At 39.4% G+C, this 15,166-nt stretch overlaps 2 protein-coding genes across 2 annotated transcripts in view; both read right to left on the bottom strand.

The window, feature by feature from the left end:
* The window catches only part of LOC103595115 (probable global transcription activator SNF2L2), a gene marked incomplete at its 3' end in the record, with an annotated part of 62,546 nt that extends 56,807 nt beyond the window's left edge, over window positions 1–5,739 (bottom strand). Inside the window, exons 1-3 of the mRNA XM_008578432.1 lie at window positions 5,723–5,739; window positions 3,947–4,120; window positions 905–1,075 (exon numbers count right to left, since the gene is read on the bottom strand). Of these exons, the coding sequence (XP_008576654.1) occupies window positions 905–1,075; window positions 3,947–3,961 (186 nt within the window). The remainder of the gene's footprint in view (window positions 1–904; window positions 1,076–3,946; window positions 4,121–5,722) is intronic.
* Window positions 5,740–5,794: 55 nt separating this feature from the next.
* The window catches only part of LOC103595114 (probable global transcription activator SNF2L2), a 32,416-nt gene continuing 23,044 nt past the window's right edge, over window positions 5,795–15,166 (bottom strand). The window contains exons 4-6 of the mRNA XM_008578431.1: window positions 14,992–15,157; window positions 7,930–8,056; window positions 5,795–6,004 (exon numbers count right to left, since the gene is read on the bottom strand). Of these exons, the coding sequence (XP_008576653.1) occupies window positions 5,795–6,004; window positions 7,930–8,056; window positions 14,992–15,157 (503 nt within the window). The remainder of the gene's footprint in view (window positions 6,005–7,929; window positions 8,057–14,991; window positions 15,158–15,166) is intronic.

The following is a 15,166-nucleotide window of genomic DNA, read 5'->3' as shown; positions in this document are numbered from 1 at the left end:
AGTACGAAGATTCAGGAGCCTTGAAATTTGATTTCTTTTTGAAAACCATTTTGCTCAATTATTCAGGGTAGAGAATAAATGATTAAATGCTACCAATCTTCAATTTTCACAATTCTGACAGACTTCCTGTTGATGTTTGTACCTGGCCCAATCAGAATTTATCACAAAAACAAAATAACAAGAACTAGATTACCGGACTGCTTCCGCTTCAAAGAGGACCCATATTCACAAGTTACACTCAGGAGGTTACTCTTGAATTGAGATATAGTATCTGCAGAGCAGAGAGTCTATGTCTTACCCTTCTATTCTCATGATAATTAGGATCTATTTTACAGAGGGCTATTTTTTTTTCTGTAAGTACCTAAAATCCTTATCTGCACATTTACCTTACTGCGATACTAGGGCAGCAGAACTGAATGAACAATTTTGCCATTGCCATCCATCCAAATAAATGGGCTCAAATTTGTTCCAAAAGTATTCCCAAACTATCTGCCTTCTTTCAATCTATATGCTGCATTTTCTTCTTAATTTTCATCCCAGATTCTTAACTCAGCAGTCCCCTGCCACACTGGCATTACACTTAGGCAGACATTTATTTGTGTCCGTGCTTTTCCTTTTCCTATTGACCTACTGTGTACTTAATTTAAAACGTTATGTTAAACGATGGGAACATAGACGGCACTGTTTCAGCTGAGTGCATCCCACGCGTCACACCCTCATCTCCAACACGCTGTCTAGTACACCTAGCAAACTTTCACGCCATACCCATTCATGCAACTGTCGCAATTCAATATCTACACCTCCCGTTAGTGTAGGAAGTGGTCCTTAGTCGAGAGCAATTCTTGCCTTAAACGAGTCCCTGCCCCAATGCCCCAGACTCAGCCACGGCCACTAGGGTACGCACCTTCTTCCTCCTCCTCCTTTTCTTCTTCTCTTTGGCTGCCTGGGCTTGCTTGTGCTCCCAAACCAGGTTGGTCAGGTTGGCCACATACTCATCAGTCTGCTGCAAGAGGTAAGCTAAACGCCTGTCTTTCTTCTGGTCAATCAGTTTTCTGTAGCCCTCTTCGTCTTCAGCCTATGAAGGAAAGGAGAGCACGAAGACAGCATCATGCAAGTTTACAGACCACTCCATTCCCCGCTCCACCCTCCCCTTGCCAGTCTGCGCTGTGACTGCTGGTGAGTGCAGCAGACCAGATGAGCCCGGCTGCGCCAGCCCTCACGTGGAGCCTGGGACTGGGCCAACACACAGAAGTGTGACGCCTTCGTCCCAGGATGGGCAGGGGGCAGGGGGGTTGCATGGCAAAATCAGGGCACCAAGCACCAAGCTGCACTTCGAGTTAGCTCTTCGTTCTTCTGTTTTTTTAACTGTACAGAAATAATGTCAGAATATGACAATTCACCATCTGAACTTTATTTTTAGCTTTATATTTTGGAAATTTTCAAATGTAACCAAAAGTAGAGAGAATAGTATCATCTCTCACATAACCAACACCAAGCAAGAAAACTTAAACTTGTGGTGACTCCCGTTTCATTGCTACCCTTCCCCCAACGCCTCTCCTGGTTCCCAAACTGGACTGTCTTGAGCAAATTTCATACATACTACTCTTCCATTCATAAATATTTCAATAGTATTTCTAAAGACAAGGACTCAAATAGGCTTTTAACAAATAACTTCTTAAACTTAAAAAAACTTTTCTTTTTGGCATTACAAACATTGTGGTTGACAGCAAAGGTCAAATTGGGGGGATTTGTGTCACAGATCTGCACTGGTTGTGGGCCTAGGTGACTGGAGACAAGTCATTTAGCACCTGAAGTCACGTACTGCTGAACAATAAAACAGATACAATAATTCCCACCTCCACCTCCCATTAAGCAATATTATGAGGTTAAACAGAATAAAACTCTGATGTACTCTGAGCCATTTCAAGAGAAATATTTTTTATACATCCCAGTAAAAGGACACTCCAAAATATTTTTCTCATGTGATGCTAGGATAAAAAGTACATGCTTCAAAATCTTTAAGAGGTAACTCCATTACAGAAAAGCTTGGGGTCTTCAGTCCAGGAATGTCACTCCAGCATTTGCCCGAGTGACAGCAGCTTCATCATTCAGTCCGGCTGCTGTCTGCCCCATGGATGAGCGTGAACCTCAAATGCTATTATAACTCTAATTGCTTTTGGTTATGGTTGATCTCACTTGAAGAAAGAGTGATAAAAAACTTCAGTTTCTCTATTATCTGTGTATTCCATCATTTAATTGCAAAAATTAATGATTTGCAAATGCCTAATCATTAGTGTCAAACCAATCTGTTTCTGAAGTTCTAATATAGTTTCACTTCAGTTGAATCAGACAGATTTGACTACTTATTGCTCAGATTACTATAAAATGATCTCCTGAGTTAGTCGAAAATCTCTTGGACAGTTCTCTCCTTCCAAAACAAGAGAGGGAGATAGGATAGATGGTAAGATTTAGTAGGACCTAAACACAGTGACTTTTAAAATATGGTGTTTACTGTCCAGAATCCAAAAAAATTAATGAAAACAAAATGCAAACTCTAATACCAGGAAGGAAGACAGTGCCACTGAGAATTTTTCAGACATGTAATTACGGGCTGAGGCTAATGACTTTATCTTCATCTGTTCAGGCATCATGTCCCAGATAAAATCTGCAGGTCTCCTATCATTACAGATCACACACACTTTTCTAAAATCCGCAGTGTGCTCTGAGATCCAAATAAATGGTCAATAAAACCAAATACTCAGGCCAATGATACAAACCTATCCCTTCTGTGTTTATATATCCATAAAAAAATAACAACACAAATGTAATGATCCATGAATAACTTTTGACAATAACACAACTATCATAAAAATCACTTTTTACATTGTTAAAGAATAATTTCTGCCATGAAAAAAAAAGATAAGCATCAGAGGCTTCAAAAAAGAGATCTTCTTAGGTTCAAAACACAACTTATTTCATTAAAAAAAAATTGGTTATTTATTAAAAAAAACTTGATAATTTGTCTCAAAGAGGCCATATTTTTAAAAGAACTATATTGGCCATCCTTCCAGATCTGGTTATCAAGCTCTTGCAAATTAGAGCACCTGCCTTTATGTGAGAAGCTATCATCTCAACAGCAATACCACCTAGGACATCAGTGGTAGCCCTAGATGTGTGGCATGTAGTGTCTAGGAAAAAGAAAATTTTTTTACTCCATCCCCCTGAAGTTCAAGATAACTCTTAATATTTTTGATAAGCAGCTTTCACTTTCTCCTTCTACTACTGCCACATTTTTATTTTATTTTATCAATATACAATGCAGTTGATTTTCGTGTCCCCTTACTGATTCCTCCCTCCCCCATCCCACCCATCAACCTCATATCTGTTCACTTGTCTTAACAAGTTCAAGGAATTGTGATTGCTGTGTCTTCTTCCCCACCTGCCCCGTTTGTGTATTTATTCATTTATTTTTAGCTCCCACAAATAAGTGAGAACATGTGGTATTTCTCTTTCTGTGCCTGACTTGTTTCACTTAATATAATTTTCTCTAAGTCCATCCATGTTGCTGCGAATGGCAGTATTTCATTCTTTTTTATAGCAGTTTTCTTTTTTATTCCATTGTGTAGGTATACCACATTTTCCGTATCCACTCATCTGATGATGGACATTTGCGCTGGTTCCAGCTCTTGGCTATTGTAAATAGTGCTGCAATAAACATTGGGGTACAGGTATCCCTTTGACATAACGACTTCCATTCCTCCGGGTATATTCCCAGTACTGCTGCATTTTGTGGGGGGAGGGGAGAGATGAAGTGGAGAAACAGGAACGGGTAAAGGGACACGAAAATCAACTATAAGGTATATTGAGAAGTTAAAATAAAAAAAAAAAACCAAAAAACATTCTCAATACTAGCGTTTTCCCCGGCTCCTGCAGGGGGGCCCCTTACCATCAGTCTCCGCATTCTCTCCTTTTCAATCCGCTCTGTCTCCTTCTTCTGCTCCCTTTCGGTGTTGGCATGCCAAGTTGCCACCGCTTTGGAAAGCTTCTGGATCTTCCCGGCCACAGACCGATGGTATTCCTTAAAATCTTTTGCATGTTGCAAAATACTGTTCAGGTATTCCTAAAGGATCCAAAAGGGGAAGAAAAGGATTCTTAAAATCCATTTCCTGATGGCCTGTGAAATATCAACATAGTCCAAGAAAACTCTCAGTGTGTATTTAACACAATTAAAAGATGAGAATCTCGGCCGGCTCGGTGGCGCACTGCTACAGTGCGCCCTCCCGCCGAGGGTTCGGATCCCACATACAGACCGGCCGCTCACTGGCTGAGCGAGGTGCGGGCGCGACACTGAGGGTTGCGATCCATTGCCAGTCACAAAAAAAGAGACAAAAAGGAAAAAAAAAAAAAAAAAAAGATGAGAATCTATTTTAGGAGAGGTGCCCTGGTGAGTCTCTGCAGTGGAGGACTGTGGGGCTGGTGAGAAAGACAGCCTCTCCAAGTTCGTTTTGCTGCAAGCCTGTGGAAGAGAAGCTTCCTCAGTCTTAAGGATGCAACCACATAAAAATGGGAAGATCAAAGAAGGAAAGAGACCTACGAAATGACAGTGATAATATTTAAAGCAAATCACTCACCCTAAAATTAACCTAACGGACACAGTTAACTTAAATGCCTAGAATTGTAACGCAAAGTAAGTTGAGACAAAACGAAAATTGCTACACATAATTTGTATCCACGTTGTAAATAAAGGAGGGAAACACGTACCCTACATTTTTTAAAAATGAAACTAAGCAAAGCACTAAATTAAGCACAGGAAAACGAACAGAATTTATATGATTCTGACACAAAATCAAATACTACATTAAAATATTTCCAAATTTCTGGAAAGGAATGTTTTTAAATATTTGTCTCTGTGAAACCTCTGACTGGGTTCTTCAAAGAGCCCAGGATACTATATCTATATTTGTTATAAAAATAACTTTTCATTCTGTTCTGTCCTTTTGCAAGTTCCTTTTCCCAGGATTTTGCACTAGGAAAACCCCTATGCCCACCCATTCAGCTGCTTTCTATGGGATTACAAACATGACAACTGTTATGGACTGAATGTTAGTGTCCTCCAAAAATCCCTATGTTGAAATCTGAACAGCCAAAATGACAGTATTAGGAGGTGGGGTCTTTAGGAGGTAATTAGGTTGTGAGGTTGGAGCCCTCAAAAAAGGGATTAGAGCCCTCATAAAGGGAGCCTGGAGAGCTTTGCTCTTTTCCCCCCATATGAAGATACAAACAGAAGTCAGCAGTCTACAACCTGGAACAGGGCCCTTGCCAAATCCCAACCACACTGGTACCTGATCTCAAACTTCTAGCCTCCAGAACTGTGAGAAATAAAGTTCTGTTGTTTATAAGCCACCCAATCTAGGGTATTTTTCTATTCCAGCCCAGACTAAGACAATACTTGACTGGAACTCAAGAAAGCTGTGTCCTAAACGTCATCCTGCTACTGACCAACTGTGTGACCTTGGGCAGGTCACCCATTTATCTGTCTTGGCCTAAGTGTTCATGTCTATAAAATGACATGGCTGGACTCTGTAAACCCCAAGGAACCTTTGTGTCCTGTGGCATGCCCACCGCATGCAAAGGTACGTTTTCCAGTCATTCTGACCCCTTCTATTGCCTTCACTGGGCATCGCTGTCAAAGTGGGGGTAGGTGAAGCCCAGTTCTGAGCACCTGGTGTTTCTGCCGACGCTTCCATTTTCCAGTCATTCTGACCCCTTCTATTGCCTTCACTGGGCATCTCTGTCAAAGTGGGGGTAGGTGAAGCCCAGTTCTGAGCACCTGGTGTTTCTGCCGACGCTTCCTCTCTTGCTCAATCTTCTGCTGCTTCTCTAGTTTCTCAGTCATGCGGGCTTCTCTCAGAGTCTGGCGCTTGCTCCGCTTGTATGCTTTCGAGTTTAGAGCCGTCTCGAGGGTTGTGTCCCTGCGCATGCAGGCCACCACCTCCTGTCTCAGCTGTCAAGAGCAGAGTGGTTAGAGAGCCTCCCCAAAGGGAAGCCGGGTTTCTGAACCCTGACTTCTCTAATGGAACATAATGGGGACTGTATGAGTTTCTCAATCACAGCTGCCCTTTATTAAATGAAGAAACTAAAAGGATAGTAACAAGGATAACGTAAGTTTTCTTTCCAAATAATTCAGAGCAAAAGCAGTTATAGAACTGTAACAATATAAAGAAAAAAAGAGTAGATGTTGTCCTGGCTTTGAAATCAATTAATTCATTCTACTTAATTATTCTAATGATATTAATTAGTTAATAAGCTTTTAATTTTTTTTTACTTCATTTTAAATGTCTTACTAACATTCTCTTTGTGTTTAAAGATTAACTTTAATGATGCTCCACCAAAAGAATGTAAGAATTACTTTCTGTTCATGTTGTATGATAGCAGGTATTCAAACAATGTTAACTCATAGTCTCATAAAGAGAAAGAGAAGTACGGGTTTTGGCTTCCTCCCACTCCAACAATGATATTCTTTACAAGATATTTAAATGCTATATTACATCATGGACTTATTTTAGATGATTATAAATATAATATTTTATCCATATTGCATGTTATGTGGTGGTAGGGAGTGGGGACTTGGGAATACACATTACAATAATCATTCAGTTGAATCTGAAATCATCATCAATTACAGTCAATTGAATCAGGAAACTTCACAGGCAACATATTTTTCAACAATATCAAATAAAAATCAGAGAACAATAAGAGTCCAGCATGGTGAGGCTAATTTAAATATAAGCTTACTCCTAAAAATATACTTGATTAATATTCATTTTAAAAAATTTTATCAAACACTATTAATTCATATTATGAAGTCACCTATAAGCAGTAAATGGAACTCACAGAACTTTTCTTTTTCTTTTAAAAATTTGAGCTGAAATCTAGTCTCACAAACCTATAGCCAAGTAGCACCTACCCCTCAGTGATGCCCTTCTGTGATACTACAACCAGCAAGGCAATGTACACCCAGGTTCATATGACAGTAGCAAGTGGAATGGCCTTGTGATTTTAGTCACATCCTCCAACAGCCCAAGTCATGCAATTCAATACATCCAAACTACTTTTATTCATTAATAATTCATTCTGCATGCCCCGGACTCTAACAAAACAAACCCATCTGACTGACAACAAATCGCTCCTTATCCCCTTTGGCTTAGGGAGGCAATCCATGGACTAGGAGACTTGCACCTTTTGGGTTCACAAGGCACAATGCAGTAAAGTGAAAATTAGCTCCACCTCATTCCATTAGTCCCCAACTCATTGAGAAATAAGAAAATAGATCGTTATACTAGTTTTATAATGACTACTGAGAACTGTAACAAGAACAGATAACAATTCACTGATTAGTCAGCATGGGGGTCTGATGTGATCAAATGCTCCAAACTTAGGTTTTAATGAATAATGAAGCTACAAGGCATTGTTTTATGTATTTCTATAAACAATCTCCCAATTCAGTAGAGTGACTATCATATTTGCTGAAATTATTTTCATAGTCATGGCTAGCATTTTACATTTGTGCTTACAAAGCAGCTTCTACCACCTTCTTGCTTTTCCTTGGAGTCGTAAAGACAAATATGCACTATCCCCATTTGTTCTCCAGGTTTTTTATCCACAGTAACAAAATGCCATAACTCTGACTTTGTAAACCATAACACAGGAGAAAAAATGTTTCCAATATACAGAAGGGAAACACAGAATAATAAGCAGTTCATCTTCATTACTTTTAGCTATACACTGATGGTCTAAAAGATACACTATTTTACTAAGTTTATATCTTTATAACAATATTGAATAGACTAAAGGAAGCTCAGAGATCACACTTTAGGAACAATTACATTTATTTCCTACATCTCAGATTCACTGGGGAAAAGGTATTACCTGACGCTGGAAATTGAGTAACCGAAGTGCTTTCAGTTCCACGGTTGCTTTGGTTCGTAAATCTGGTGGCAAAGAGCCAGGCAGATTTTCCAGTTCTTGTATCCTGTGAGCTATGCGAGCCTGAAGTCTAAAGAAAATAATGAAATGGGGGAAGAGGGGGAGGTGGAAATATACATCACAATTTAGTCTTACATGATAAACAATAACCTTAGGTTCAAGTTCATGACAACACATATTCTAGATACTGACAGTTGATTTCTGACACCCAACTAGATTTTCTGATGTTAAGCAGAGAAAAGCTACCTTTGCATTAATGCAGACACGTGCTATATGTTACTTAACGCTCTGGCTTTCTACATAACCTCTCTCTAACACCCAGGAAAGAAGGCTCACACTACACCTAGGGAGAATACCAAATGTCCGTGCTCACTCTTAGAGAGAGGAAAATTTGACTGGCTCCCTAACTCCCAGCCAGCCAGGGTGCAGAGCTCAAACAACCGACTTTTCTTTCCAACTTCTTTCTGTTCTAAGGCAACCCGGCCATTTGCCCTCCTTGACAAGATGCTGATAACAATAGCCATTAAAGCAAGAGCAGTTTTAGGTGCTGAGGCCACAGAAATCAGCCAACCCAAAACATTCAGAGAGAGCCCTGCCAGCCACAACCACTTCCTCTGTGAGCAGTGCTCGCTTGTAAAAAGAAAAGGCAAATTAGGCACTTTTAAAAATCGGAGGCAGCAGCAAATACTACTTAAAAACCAAGAGTTTCTAGAAAAGGATACTGTGGAGTCTCATTTTAGATACCATCAAATATAACTGCAGGTACTTCCTCATCTTAAAGGCAGAATAGAAAATAAAGACATCTCACTTTCTCTGTTCGTGTGGGATATCATTACTGTTACACATATAGACTCCTGGTTTTTGAGTTTACCTGGATCCTATCCTTGCAAATGATTATAGGAAATTTAAATCTATTTTTAAAACCACCTTCCTGGCCAGCCCGGTGGTGCACTGCTATAGTGCGCCGCTTGGGAAGCGCGGTGGCGCTCCCGCCGAGGGTTCGGATCCCACATACAGACCGGCTGCTCACTGGCTGAGTGAGGGGCGGGAGCAACACTGAGGGTTGCGATCCGATCCGTTGCCGGTCACGAAAAAAGACAAAAAAAAAGGAAAAAAAAAAAAAAAAAAAACCACCTTCCATAAATTTAGGGCAAAAACTGTCTAAACAATAGTAAAAAAAGAGGTAATAAGTTAAATTAAGTTAATATTAACTGCATTAAGGTATTTAATGCACAATTTAAGTTACCTCTCTCTCTCTCTCTCTCTCTCTCTCTCACACACACACACACACACACACACCAACAAGGTAAATGTTCTAATGGCCCCATTTTACTGAAGAGAAAACTGAAGGAACATGTAGCCATCACAGAGTTAGTAAACAAGGGAGCCAAGACTGGAACCCTCATTTGCCTGATACTAAAACCACTGCAAAGATACTGTAGATAATTAAAATACACTTTCTACCTGAGAACTTTCCTGGACATCAACTACAAAAGTTGAAAATTAAGGATTCTGTCAAAAAGGAATAATATTGGTTCTTTCAACTTTTATGATGGTGCGTATTAACATGGTAAAGTAAAATCTTCCGTGACTTAGATGTTACAAAATATCTTAAGTCTTCATATAGCCCAGACATCAATATGAATGCTTTTTAAGAAACCTATAGGGCCGGCCCGCTGGCGCACTGGATAGTGCGCCACTTGGGAAGCGCGGTGGCGCTCCCGCCCGAGGGTTCGGATCCCACATACAGACCAGCTCCCGCTGACTGGCTGAGAGAGGCGCGGGAGCAACACCGAGGCTTGCGATCCCGTTGCCGGTCCCCGGTCCGGTACGGGGGCAACACTGAGGGTTGCGATCCGTTGCCGGACACGGAAAAAAGACAAAAGACAAAAAAAAAAAAAAAAAAAGAAACCTATAGCTGTCTGGTTTGGGAGGTAAATAAAATGTCATCCTTTTTAAAAATTTAAAAATTATACTAAGGGAAATGATTCATTTTTCATTGACGTCATTGAAAATAATATTTTTGATAGACTCCTGTTTGATTTGGTACATGTGTTATTGATTCTGATTTACCGAATGATTTATCATTATAATGTGTTAGTATTATCATTGTTACCATGCGGTTACAAACAATAGCACTCTTAAAAAGTTTAACCATTCAACAGACTAAAAATTTGTTAGTTTAAATAATAATAATAAACATAAACATAAAAATAATAAAGCCATTTTACTAGTGATACTCATGGCAGTAGTAGCATGATTTTCTATTTTTACTATGTGAAACAAACATTTACTTCACTTATCCAATTCATTTTCTTAAATGCCCATGTAGCACCAAATCTTCAAAAACAGCAACAGATGATGCATCTTAACAATTAAGATATTAAGAGAAAAATCCAGTATAGATTTTTTCAAATACCTAATTTAAAGGGAAACAAAGTAAAACCGAAACAATTTACTATGGAAGAATTAAGGCCATACTAAAGAAAAATGAAATATTACAGTGAGGTGAGATGATGGCCAAAGATTTGGTTATTCTACTTCTTTGGTTCTAGATTCATTGCAGACCTTTCTTATTTGAATATCCTAGGACTCCAACTATCCCTTGGTATTCTGGTTTACTCTCCTCGACAAAGTGGGTCAGATGGAGAATTAGAGGAATAGCTGTTTTTTCCTTAATCTTCCAAAGGGCTATGGAACTAGAACTAAATAATTAATCATAGGACAAGTGGGCTGACAGAGTTTAAATCACACTGAACTGGAAGGATGGGAAGTTGGGGAGCAGAGAAGGAAATGAGGAAGTGGGGAGTAGGGACTTGATGCAGACGGGGTTTGTAACCAGGGGGTTGCCATGTCTCACTGAAATGACTGCTTCTCCAAAGAACCAAGTAATTTGTCAGTGAATTGCAGATTCCCCTGCACAGAAGAATCTCTTTTATGAAAGAGAGGCAAGAAATACAAAGTGCAAGCTCTAGGAGAAGAGGAAAAAGAGATTCCATAGTAAAATTATATGCATTTGATTCAGCACATGGGGGGTGGGTAGCAAAAGTACAGAAGGGGCTTCTTTAAATGTAGAAAATTGTATTTTTGTTGTTGTTGTTAATAGAAATCTTCACGTTAAATAATGCTCCTCTCCAGACAATTTCATCTTCCCATCAATGGGATTCAGCAGGTAGTCCGATAAAGAGATTCAGGACTCTAAACTTCCCGAAACAACAACAAGACGTAATACTGCATAACTGCAGGAGACTCATTTAGTGTCCTCACGAGCACAGAAAATTGAAGCAGAATTAGGTCATTCAGGTTTTTCATACAGATTGAACAGTAAATCAAGAGGGTTACTGTTCTGGCAAGAAAAAGAGTTCCATTAAAGGCACAAGACGTAATACTGCATAACTGCAGGAGACTCATTTAGTGTCCTCACGAGCACAGAAAATTGAAGCAGAATTAGGTCATTCAGGTTTTTCATATAGATTGAACAGTAAATCAAGAGGGTTACTGTTCTGGCAAGAAAAAGAGTTCCATTAAAGGCAAGGGATATTTGTTCAGGTCCAGAGGAGAAGTTTATGATTCCTGTAGGAGAGTTACTTGAACAGAAAATGACACCGGTACATTTTGTTCCTTCAAGGAGCTGAGTGACACTTTAAAAAAAGAGGGAGAGGGTGTGACATTTCATAACTCTGCTGGTAAAGCGGTTATCGGTAATTTTTGAGAAGGAATTTTCAGGAATATAATGGTGACAAGGGCAGGACAAACCAAAGAAAAAGAAAACCCACAGGTAAGCAACCGATGCTTGCTTCCCAAACAAGGAGGAAGTACACTATTGTCACACTCAAGTCTGACTTGATTCCAAAGTGGGCACCTATAATTCAAAGATGCCTTTCCCAAATTAACCCCTTTGAGTGTGAAATACATTTTCCATGCAAACATTTGTGGAATTAGTTTATAATATGCCAACATGGCAATTCCTGTGTCACTTTTGATAAAACATCTAACTTTACAATGGAAGAAACTGAAGTTATGCATACTGAGAGGGCAAAGAGAGTTGTGCTAAAAAGAAAAAAAAAGAAAAAGAAACAATGGAAATATCTCTCTAACACTTACTACAAAGAAGCAATAAAGTTCTGTTATAAGAGAAAGATGGTCAAATAGAAAGGATCCAATTTAAATGGGGGAAAAAATGTTTTAACTAGAGAGCTTATACAGATCTGAGCCAAAGCGTTCATCTGCAGAAACTTATTTATGCTACGACTGAATAAAGGTCAATTTGTCAAAATTCTGATTTGATGATGAACAGGAAAAATAGCCAACTGACTTAAAAGTTGAAAAATGTAAGATTCTGACAATTTCCTTTCGATTTTCATAGACAAGGTAAGTGATATTACGATGGCCAAATAAATTAACATCTGTTAAGGAATTTCTGACAGATGATTTTTGCTCAAACTAAGTTTATCAAATTGTAAAAGAGGTATTTTTATGCCTTGTTGAAATCTTCCATCAGATGATGAAGATACTCTGGCTAGTGAGCCATTCTATTAGAGGGGCAAAAGAAAGGCGTTTCTTCGCCACCTTTTACAAGTATGTGAAGGACTTAATCTAACCCTTTTAAGGGATAAATTTAACTAATCTCTGCAGTTGAACCATTTACCTTCACATAGGCATAAGCCAGCTATTGTTCTATGACTAAAGAAGATAAAATATGCCTCTGCAATGCTGCTGCCAGTACAAATCTATACTTCTTCTCGAGATGGCCACGGGAAAATTCAGGCCAAAGGACCCACGAGCTTTTTGTACCCAGAGTTGACCAGATCAAAGGATCCCCAGGGCTTTACGAAAGAGAAGACATTTATCAAGTAATAACAATGTGAAAAATAATCATTTCACCACATTCCGCAGTGCATATAATTTTAAAGGTACTGACAGAATTTTTTTTTTTATTGATACAGGAGTGGAAGACAAAAGCATTTTATGCATTGGAAGAGGCTAAATAGTACTACATAATACTGTACACTTTGGGATACCATGCTATCAAGAAGGGTGCTAAAGTGAGCTCATTACAAGAAAGTCCTGCAATTAAAATTCTGGCAAATATGATAAAGAAAATTTAGGAGTCAGCAAAATAAATATGTAGTTAAAATACACACACACATAAACTAACAGGCTGAATAAGGAAAAGAAATAAGAGGGTACTTCAAAAAGTTCATGGAAAGTGTTATACTCTTTTAATTCTATTTTTCACAAACTTTTTGAAGTACCCTCTTATTATATAAAATTTCCAGGTATGCATGAGGGTAGTTCACATCGTTTAACAAAGTTGCTGGTAGCTTTGTACCATCAGGATAGGGAAAACAATATTAGCTTTCAGGAAATCAGAACTTTAGAGTAACTGCATGATACCTCTCTATCCCACTACTAACTTTTTTTTACTACTTTTGGGTTTTTTTAAATTCAATAGCTACATAAAGTACTGCAATATAAGTGTGGTTTTTCTGCTCTGGATATGCTAGTATTTGACATTATAACACACAGCAATTATTCACGCAACAGAATCAGCACTGAAATATCAATTGATGATGAGTGTTTAGCTCTCAAGGCATACACGAAATGCTGGAAACAGCAACATAAAATCTCTTAATGGATGATTGGTAACAGTAATGACAGTAAAGGTACTCTTTATCCAAAAAGCTATACACATCTAATGGCAAGTTACTCTGATTTCTTTCAGAGTTACTCTCAAAGCATTTTAGATAAGATAACTTAGCATTTTAGACTAACGACAAATAAAGTGATATGCTTTTCAGTAAAGATTAAGGTAAATGTTTTAAAAGGGAGCCCAAACATTGGTTACTAACATTCTCGATAATTTTTAAACTCTAATTTTCTTTTAAATTAAGTAGTATTTGGGAAATAATAACAACTAATATTTATTGAATGCTTCTGTATCACTTCATCTTCCCAACTCTATGAGAGGTTCTATATTCTCCTTCAACATATGAGAAAAACAAGGCACAGTAAAGAAATTTCACCTGACCAAGGTAACCTAGCTAGTCATGACAGATCATGCTTTCTGGCTGACTCCAGGATCCACAATCTTTTGTTTTATCTTGACTCAGTACTTACTGGACTCCCTTTTTGGTTGACATTAACTATTTACATCAGGGGTCGGCTGCTACAGCCTGCAGGCCAAATCCTGCCCACAGCCTGTTTTTGTAAAAAGTTTTATTGGAACACAGCCAGCCAATTATTGTCTATAGCTATTTTGACATTACAAGGGCAGAGTGGAGTAGTGGTGAGAGACGACATGGCCCCACAAAGCATGAAATAGTTACTATCTGGCCCCTTATAGGACAGGTTTGCCAACCCCTGGTTTAGATAAATGTGTCAAATCAGGTGGAAATTAAGTTTCTGGAGTGGACGTTTAAATAATGACTCCACAGAAGCACTTACAAATGGTTTACCCATAAAGCTGGACTGAACTATAGACCAAAACATGCATGAATTAAAAAAAGAACATATTATGCCAAGCTACCCAAGTATACTTTAGGATCACAGATGCACCAGTTACCCGAAGGTCAGGCCAGCAAAACACATTCAACAGCAACCATCTCAGCCATTATTCAAGGACCAAACACAAACAAGAACGTATGGCATAATCCCAGCGAGAGATGACCCTTTTCTTGGATCCACAGGAAATCCAGGCTGGCTTTTGATTTTGGAAGCCCAGTGCCTTCACAGCACCTGGCATGTCACGGGGTGGATAAAAATTTTCTGACTGAATGAGTGAAAATCAGTTCACCAACCCAGAGCCATCACAGGGACCCCCAGTGTTATACAAACTCTTCTCTGCCATTTGGTTCTGAGATCATTCTCCTAAGCATGGGTTTCTGCCTCCGCAATTTCTCTTGGCCCATAATGCGATGACCACAACCCTAGGAGACCCTCACCCCAGGCTTGGTGGCACTTGCTGGCACACAGCAGCCTGGCCCCAGCTGGCAGGTGCATTACCTGTATTCCCGCTCCTGCAGGATCTCCACGGGGTCCAGGCCTTGCGGTTTCTGGATGGGGCTGATCCGGCTCTGCTTCTGCTGCAGCTGAAGGATGGGCGAGGGCTGCCCTGGGGTCGGCTGCGGCACCGAGGGCCCGGGCACGGCGGCTGCGGGCGGCTGCGCGGCTACGGGGG

Source organism: Galeopterus variegatus, unplaced genomic scaffold (genome assembly GCF_000696425.1).
Source record: "Galeopterus variegatus unplaced genomic scaffold, G_variegatus-3.0.2 Scaffold1685, whole genome shotgun sequence".
Taxonomy (NCBI): Eukaryota; Metazoa; Chordata; class Mammalia; order Dermoptera; family Cynocephalidae; genus Galeopterus; species Galeopterus variegatus.
This window is presented reverse-complemented; position numbering and strand designations above follow the sequence as displayed.